At 41.4% G+C, this 9492-nt stretch overlaps 1 protein-coding gene across 2 annotated transcripts; it reads right to left on the minus strand.

Moving 5' to 3' along the window:
• Positions 1-253: 253 nt before the first annotated feature.
• Positions 254-2059, minus strand: LOC122646394 (gluconokinase). 2 transcript variants are annotated; one of them, XM_043839943.1, is made up of 4 exons: positions 1947-2059; positions 1677-1719; positions 1335-1414; positions 254-709 (listed from the first exon to the last, which is right to left on the minus strand). In XM_043839943.1, the coding sequence occupies exons 1-4, from the start codon at positions 1963-1965 to the stop codon at positions 321-323; spliced, it is 531 nt and encodes a 176-aa protein (XP_043695878.1). In that variant the 5' UTR covers positions 1966-2059; the 3' UTR covers positions 254-320. The 2 variants fall into 2 exon arrangements, with proteins under 2 accessions (XP_043695878.1, XP_043695879.1); XM_043839944.1 differs by having other exon boundaries at positions 1335-1422; positions 1947-2053.
• Between the last annotated feature and the right edge of the window lie 7433 nt (positions 2060-9492).

Below are 9492 nucleotides of genomic sequence, written 5' to 3' on the forward strand. Positions count from 1 at the left end.
CATTCTCATTGATCCTCACTAGCACAAGGGCCACGCTCCCAGGTAGAGAAGACTTTTTATTTCTTTTTTGAATTCTTGTCGTTTTCTTCCTGTTTTTATTACTGAATTCCCAAACTTAAGAACTAGGATCCTTATAACTTTGGAGATTCCTTATCTATTTTTGAATTTATTTCAATATATTAGCCAAGGACATGGCTAATAGCCAAACGACATCATCACAATTAGTACCTTTAAATGACATTATTTCCTCCTCCTTGTGAAAATAAAGAAATAAAATCTCACAAAACCTCTGTTTATAACGAGTAACAATGTCATTTTAATCAAAATATTAGAGTCCTAATGGTTTGCACAATAACATCAGGACTCAAAGTAGCATCAATTGTAAATATCCCTTCAGCCATATCAATCTTAAGCAAATCCAATTGAGACTGCAACAGTGAAGCAGGCATGTAATGTTTCCCTTCCTTTTCCCTTCTTTTAAGTCGAGCTTCTAATACCTCCGCCGTAGCATCCAATAGAACAAACTTAACGCCACCACCATCATCAGGGTCGGCCATTCGAAGGATTTCTCTGTAACTCTTTTGTAGAGCTGAACACGCAAGAATTACATTTTTGCCATTGCATATATGCCCTCGGAGTGTATCACGTAGCGTTTGGAGCCAGGGAATTCGATCTTCCTCGGACAATGGAATTCCCTTTCCCATCTTTTCTGCATCAATTGGTTGAGAAAGATTTAGAAATATTGTACTATTATTCTAGTGAGATTAGTGTAATTTCACATAAAAACCTTTTAGGCTACGTTTGGTTGGAAGGGCAATTAAAGGGAAGAGAAGAGAAATTTTCATACTTAAAAAAGAAACTTTTGTAATTATTATTTCATGTGACTATATCACTGACTCCAAATTATGGATCTGACTCTCCTCCAGCCATGGTGGGAGCTGGAGGGTCCAGCCAGTCCAGCAAAAACACCTAAAACAGGAGGGGGTTTGGTCATTTCATAGGGGGCCCACTAAGGTCCCACATGTGAAACGACCAAAACCACCCTTGTTTTGACCTTGTTTTGCTATGTTGTATCCTCCATCTCCCGCCACGGCTCGAGGAGGAGCCAAATTATACCAAAAAAAAATACTTGGTTTTTTAAATCTCACTTTACTTTGAATCTATTTTTCTATAAAATAAAAATTACATATAAAATGTATCATTACTAAATATAATAAAAAATTTAAGTAATTTATACAATTTTACATTATAGGGATAACGAGTACAAAAACTTTAAGTTTAAAATTTTCACTTCCCATCCTTTTAATTTTCCTTGCAACCAAACTTAGCGTTACCTTTATTTGATTGTGGATGGAAATCGTCGGCATCGAGAAAACTGCAATTCACGGCCTTTCCTAGCATCGTTCCAATTGTTCTGAGAAATTTAAAAACCAAGCCAGAATGAGTAACAATGGTTCAGAGTTATATTGATGAATCAAGACACATGGATGGATCACAAACCCGCAGTGGCAGGACCCACTTTGGGTTTTGACCACAAATCAAAATTGCACACGTGGCAAATAAAAGAAGTCCCCACCATCTGATGAACGGTGTGGATCTGCCTTTCAATTTCCAGAATCCATAATCCAAAAGGGAGAAAATATGTAAATGAAAGATGGGGGAGAGAGAGCTCTTACGATTTCCCTGAACCAGAGACACCCATGATCACAACTGCTAATCCTGAAGTCCATCTCGTGCACAAAAACAGAAATCAGATTTTAATGGATCGAATTCCAAAACCAATCAAACAAATCGAAAAAAAAAAAAAAAAAAAACAATCTAAAATGAAGCCTTTTCCATCTCAGATCCTTCTCCCAATTACAGAACTCCATTCAAACATACTCTTTCTGAATAATTCATCCATGACAAATCAAAGAGAGAGAGAGAGAGAAAGAGAGAGGTCTGACCTTTTAGATTGGAATCCATGGTTGAGACGGAAATACCGCAGCGCAGAAGAGAAGAAGAAGAAGAACAACAACCTAACACTGTCTCTTCCTAATAATATGTGGGGAAATGGAATAGAGTACTTTTGAAGAGGACGTAATTCTTAATCAGTCAGTCATTAGATGGTCTTTGAAATTAATATGATTCCGATCTAACGGCTTGACCTAATTCTCCAATGAAACTTTAGATTATTCTAGGTGGGCCATAGTATGGTTATGCCACAACACAGGGAAATAAATGCTCTTCGATGACTCCGGTTTTTAATTCAGTCCAGATCTGGTTGGGCCATTTGAACTCACTGGTCGAACTTGGTAATGGTTCAGCATGTAACGCATGGGCTGACGTGGCTATAGCTAGCCAGGGTTTTAAGAATAATGAATTGGACCGGGGAATTCCGACCAACCAGGTTCCATTCTTTCTTTCGATTGGCTTTTTATAATTTTTTCTCTGTTCTCAAGAAAATGAATTGAAAAACCTATGTGTGTAGCGTTGCCTACACCTCATGTTCAGAGAACCTTATTTCATTTATTAATTAAAAAAAAAAAAAACCTAAATCAGACTAATCCACGCCTCCACGATGCTAATAATTTACTGCTGCTAAATAAATGGCCTTTATTATTAAGATAATGGTATTGTTTTCACTAAAAATCTAACTAGTAAGGGTTATTACCGCGACTGAAAATTTTTTATTAAAAAATATTTCTATTCAACCAAAAAAAAAATATTTTCTATTACTTTTTATGAAATACCTCAAAGAGTAGAGGTTTTATATGACCCGTTGAACATTGTTTTATTATTAAAAATATGGGGAAAGTTTTCATACACGGCTGTGTAAGCCGTGTATGTGAGAGGGTCTCTCACAAAGAGTTGGAAAAGTCATAAATCCCCACCCATTAATTAATACCTTGAAACTCCCACCCCTCTCACATACACAGTTTACACGACTGTGTATGAAAACTTTTCCCTAAAAATAATTTCTTATGGAAATAGCAATATTTTACCGTTATTATTTTAAATGTTTTATTAAAAAAACACCCCTACCAACTCCCGTAGCAGTTGGTTATCCCTGCCTTCCACCACCCACCCCTCCTTGCGAAAAAATGCTCTCCAACATGCATCAGACAGTTGGATCTGTCCTTGGATGCATGCCAGACAGCTCCAACCATCCGATGGTCAATGCATTCACTAGCGTTGGAGAGGATCTGGATTCCTCCCTTCCCTGTAATCCTGCTCTGCCCAACCCTCTTTGTCACACTCCATCCAGAATAACTCGGGTTCATGTGACTGAATGTCAAAGGCATTCCTAAAATCACTAGGATCTCAGTTCCAATGGTCTACCTTTACAAATCAATAAATCCAAAATAATCAAAAGGGTAAATTACATGTCACCCCCTGGTTTTCAAACAAAACTTAGATCACCCCTTGGTTTTTGAAAAAACTCAAATTACCCCCTCTACAGTAACGCTGTTAGTCTGCTGTTAGTCATTGGTGTGAAAGGACTATTTTACCCTTATACTAAAACATTAGAATTAAATTTACAATACTACCCGTCCTTCATCTTCAACATTGGTCAAGGGTAGTTTAGGGATTTAAATTTATTTTATTGGCTGACATCATCACTTAACAGCATAAAACTAACAGTAGGGACTAATTTATCATATTGGGGTATAAACCAAGGGGTGATTTGAGTTTTTTAAAAAACCAGGGGGTGATCTGAGTTTCGTTTGAAAACCAGGGGTCATCTGAGTTTCATTTGAAAACCAGGGGTGATGTTTAATTTACCCTAATAAAAAATTTGCAGCAGAAGATCAAATACATCAACCAGTATATACAGAATTCTAAGTGATACATAATATATACAGTACTGTTGTCCCAACTTCACATCCACCATATATACAATATTACCCAAAAAGAATATATACACAAAAGGAATATCTATATCTCAAAAAGAACCCATAAACATATCAGAGTCACATCAAGCAAAAGTCATTGAAGGCACAGCTATCACAGGCACATGTATCATCGTGCTCATCCTGGTCAGCTCCTCCAGTGTCAGCTTCATGCTCAGCAACAGATTGGGAAGAACAATCCACATCGAGGCTCATCATTCTCTCACCAGCCATATCACCTAAAAAGAAGATATCTTGAGGAGTGAGCTCCACTAAGCCCAATGAGGGGATAACTGTCACATCCCAAACCACCCCCTGGGAGGATTAGGTAGGTGACCTGAACTACACAGTAGCAATCCGCAAAACCCCAAGGATCTAGAAGCTATCAATCCATTCACAAACACACGCATCCACAATAATGCAAGATGTAAAACACAGAGTGTTGCGGAAAACTAATATTTACATTAAGCTTTTAAGGAAACTAAAAGGAAAACATATATACAACCATCATTGTTTTAGTTCTCTCTCTCTCTCAACAACAACAGTCCCAACTCTATCCAACCAAGCTTTACAAAAGAATACAAACAAGGCAAGGCAACCCGAGCCCCAAAATAAAGCTATACAAAAGAAGGATCCCTAACACAACCAAAAGAACCCCACGGTCAGAAATAGAGTCAGCTGCCCACTCATCACGGGTCCTCATCAACTATCACCGAAAAGACTTGCACCAGTGGTATGACCTCCGTCCGGGTCCACACCAATACTGTCATAATGATCATGGCCTGTCTCCGCGAGATGAGCCTCCCTGCCACATAGACATCCACCTGCAGGATCATCTAACAAAAGCATATACAAAGAGTGTGAGCTCTACCGAGCCCATGAATAAAACAATAACCATGCATGCACATGTAAGCACAACCATATGAGTCCTACATGAGATGCAGTTCATTTCACTTATTAGCCACCTAGCATCACAACTAAAGCAGGTAAGAGTGCTACTGCAATCCCCAATACATATAACCCTGGTGCGGGCTTTTAACCCCTTCCCGCGATACACCCATTGAATTGTCGGAGAGGACAAATCAGCTCCCGCATCATTATAACATATTTATTTTACTGGCATATAGCCTCATAACCACCTTTTCGGTGCAAACATTTCCATTTCCTTTTTCTCTTTTTCTTTTTCCTTTCTTTTCCTTTTTCTCTTTTTTATGGGCACTCCCACAGGCATCCAATACCTTAACCCCTATTGGCAAGGGTGCGTAGCACAAGTGATGATACTCTAGCCCAATGCATTCTATATGTCATAGTATGAGTCGAGTGGTGTCAAGCGCATCCCATTCTATGGGCTACCACAGGCCTCATTTCCAAGCTAGCTACGACATCTAGTCCAGCAGTTCACATACAAGCATTCATTGTTCATTCTCAGTATTCATTAGTCAAACATTTTGTATTTAACAGAGCATAAAGCAATTGAAATAAGTGAACAGAGTAAATAGCATTATTGTAATTGTCATGACTCGTTGGTCATGTTACATTTACACACGCTGTGTAATTTCACTCACCTTGCCCTAGTCCTACTTGCACAGCTGTTGGATCGGTCCCAGCTGGTAAATGATACTACACCTCGAGCTTGGGATCAAAACTTAGTTTATCAGATCATAAAAGTGTGTCAAATAAAGTTAAAGATTACGTTAGTGTCCTAGAGTTGGTCTAGGCTTAATTATGCTGACTTTGTATGTATACAGGTATTGCTAGATTTCTCTGGGTCTTGCACTGGGCTTTCGGGTCCATCTCCTGGTGCATCATCCAGAGATGTAGGATTCACTTGTCTCAGTATTTCCATAGCATGGCCTGCCTATGCATGGCCCTATCAACCTCAAAGACCAATGCAAAGGTTTACAGCCCAGCTGAAACCAGTTCTGTGCATGGTTACCTGGCCCTGTGGGGCCCACTTGAGCATCCGAGCTATGGATGACAGCAAGGACCAATAGGGAAGGGTATTTTGGTCATTTACATCCTCCCCATGCTGTCCTAGGCCCATTGGTGAAGGTCCAAAAATCAGAAATCATATCTGAGTCCAAATACCATCTCTAGGCGTTTGGGTCAATTGCCCAGTGCATCGCCCAGAGCCTGTTTAACACGAGTTTTAGCTCCATTTCTTGACTTCTACAACAGAGCTAGCCATGAATTCGATCAGGGAAGCAAGTAGGATGGTCATGGACCTAAATTGGAGCTAAATGCATTGGTCCAAATAGATTCAAGCTTGGTTTACCCATTTGGAAGCTGGGGTGAGCTCTGATAGCACGGAGAATGGTTGTCCAGGCTGAGCTCAGGCTTTGGATCCAACTTTGGCTGCATGTAAGGCTTGATTTACATATATTTACACAAAACAGGTCTGGTTTCATGCCAAGGTGTGCAGAGATCCATGCCTAGATAGAATGATCTGGGTGCAAGTTTGCAGTGTAGCTGTTCTCAGAGACTGACTTCAGTCTCAACTACAGTAGCAGCATCAGATCAGCCCATTTGATGGTCAGATCTTGCATGCAATGCTCATGCATGCAAGATCCCAAGCTTCCCTAGGCGGTGCTCTGAGCACTACTGGTCAGAGACACACCAGTCTGGTATGAGAACTGGGATCTAACATAGTTAACAACAGTGCACAGGGACTGAAATCTTACCTCTGATCTTGTATGGAGGCTGAGATCAATGTCCAAGGGAGCCTTGGTCTCTTCTTCCTCCCTTCTCCTTCTCTTTCTTTCTCTTCTTCTTCCATCTCCCTCTCATTCTTTCTTTTGTATTTTAGTAGAGGTAGTAGGAACGAATGGGAGGCTGGTTCCCTCCTATTTATAGCTTTAAGACAATTAAGGCCTGTTTGGCCATAGGTCCCTACTCTCAAGAATGCATTTTTGAGTACATTCAGGGCCATTCTGGCAGCACAGGTGGGGTCCACATGTTTCTAGAGTTGGGTAATGGTTTCTACAATTCCCATCTACCCTTAAAGGGTGTTCACGGGCTGTATGCATGGTTTCCAGGTGTCTGGAGTCCAAAAAGTCAATTTCAAACACTCTGGGCATTTCACTGGGCCTTTGGGCCAATCGCCCAAAGAATGCAATTTTGTTGTTTTTGCCTTGGGCTTGCACAAGTGTTAGGCCTATCACTTGGGCACTGTATCAACACCCCTTCCAAGACCAAATACATATCTGAACAAGTGTAGGCCCCATATATTTGGGTAGGAGAGAGATTACCTGGAGTTGGAACTGTACATCAAGCTATGAGTAGAACAGCTGCATGGGTCTGCAACCCATCTTCTCACAGGTATACTAGATGACATCCTCAGAGGTTTTCCACTGAATTCAACCACTGGGGTGATGCTCCACAGTGTGTTTGGGTGATTGGTCACAGGTTCCTGTCCATTCAATGTCCCAGTCAGTCTAGGGCAGGTTTGACCTTCCTCCCCACCTTATAAAAATTTCGTCCTCGAAATTGGCTTACCTAGTAGTTCGAAGAGTTGAGGAAACTTATCTCGCATTTCCTTTTCGCGTTCCCACGATGCTTCCTCTATTGAGCAGTTTCTCCACCAAACTTTAACGAATGCGACCGTGCGGTTACGGAGATTATGTTCCTTTCTGTCTAGTATCTCTGATAGCTGCTCCTCATAGGTCATATCAGCATCCAGTTGGGCGGGTTCGGCCGAGAGCACATGTGCCAGGTTGTTGATATACCTCCTTAGCATTGACACATGGAAGACATCGTGGATGCCTTGCAAGGACGGCAATAGTGCCAGTTAATATGCTATGGGTCCCACTTTGTTCAGGACTTCATATGGGCCGATATACCTTGGGCTCAGTTTACCCTTCTTGTTGAGGCGTAGTAACCCCTTCGTTGGAGAAACTCGAAGAAATACCTTCTCATCGACTCCAAATTTGATGTCCTTCCTTCAATTATCGACATAACTCTTCTGTCTGGATTGGGCCGCTTTAATCTTTTCTCTGATCAGATCCACCTTCTCACTGGTCGCCTATATCATTTTAGGCCCAAGATACTTTCGTTCTCCGACTTGGTCCCAATATAATGGTGTGCGGCACTTCCGACCATATAAAGCTTCGTATGGTGCCGTGCCAATGGTGGAGTGGTAGCTGTTATTGTAAGCAAATTCTACCAAGGGAATGTGGGCATCCCAACTATCTTTCATTTCTAATAGACAGGCTCTGAGCATGTCCTCCAGAGTCTGAATGGTTCTTTTGGACTGTCCGTCCGTCTGGGGATGGAAAGTCATGCTGAGATTTAGCTGGGATCCTAGTGCCTGTTGCAGACTCTTCCAGAATCTTAAAGTGAATCGGGGGTCCCTATAGAACATGATGCTAACGGGCACGCCATGCAGGCAAATTACATTTTCACTGTGTAGTTGGACGAGCCTTTCCATCGAGTAGGTTATCTTGATGGGGATAAAGTGAGCCTCTTTTGTCAGTCCGTCTAAAATCACCCAGATTGCATTCATCCCTTTCCTGGTGTTGGGTAGATTTGTCACGAAATCCATGGTAATTCTTTCCCACTTCCATTCAGGAATAGGGAGTGGCTGCAATAACCCATACAGTCTGTGTCTTTTCACCTTTATTTGCTGACAGGTGAGGCATTCAGACACGTATAGTGCTATGGTCTACTTCATTCCAATCCACCAATAGTACTTCTTCAAATCTGTATACATTTTTGTGCTCCCAGGGTGGATTGGGCAAGGCGAATTGTGTGCCTCTCTGAGAATTCAATTCTGCACATTACAATCACCAGACACGCACAATTTGTCTCTAAACTTCAATGCCCCATCATGGGCCAATGAGAAGTCTGGGTCCCTGTGGACACCTTGCTTTATTTCTGAGATTATCTTGGCTAGATCGAGGTCTCTGGGCTACTTCTCAATTATCTCTTTCTGTATCAATGGTTGTATGTCTAAAGCTACTAGTTGCATAGCCGTCCCCTTGATCATGAGTTCCAAATCGAACTTCCAAGCTTCTTCTAAAAGTTGTTCGCTAACAACCAAGGAAGCGAGGGATGCGGTTTGGGGTTTTCTGCTCAATGCATCCGCCACTACGTTGGCCTTGCCAGGGTGGTATTGAATTTCACAGTCGTAATCCTTTACTAATTCTAACCACTGTCTCTATCTCATATTTAACTCCTTCTGGGTGAAGAAATACTTCAGGCTCTTGTGATCGCTGAAGATCTCGCTCTTTTTACCATAGAGATAATGTCGTCAAATCCTTAATGTGAAAACTACCGCAGCCAACTCTAGGTCATGAGTGGCATAGTTCTTCTCGTGTTCCTTCAACTTCCTAGAGGCATAGGTGACCACCTTACCTCTCTACATTAACACACTGCCCAATCTTGTGTGGGATGCATCTGTGTATACCACCATGCCACCGGTGCCATATGGAATGGTCAACACAGGTGCCGTCACTAATCGATTCCTTAACTCTTGGAAGCTTTTCTCAAAAGCTTGGGTCCACTCAAATTTTGCACCCTTCTTCATTAGCTTTGTCATGGGTACCGAGATGTGTGAAATTTTTTTTATAAATCGACGATAATACCCGGCTAAACCCAGGAAGCTACGGATCTCAGTGGCATT

Source organism: Telopea speciosissima, chromosome 11, assembly GCF_018873765.1.
Source record: "Telopea speciosissima isolate NSW1024214 ecotype Mountain lineage chromosome 11, Tspe_v1, whole genome shotgun sequence".
NCBI classification, from domain to species: domain Eukaryota; kingdom Viridiplantae; phylum Streptophyta; class Magnoliopsida; order Proteales; family Proteaceae; genus Telopea; species Telopea speciosissima.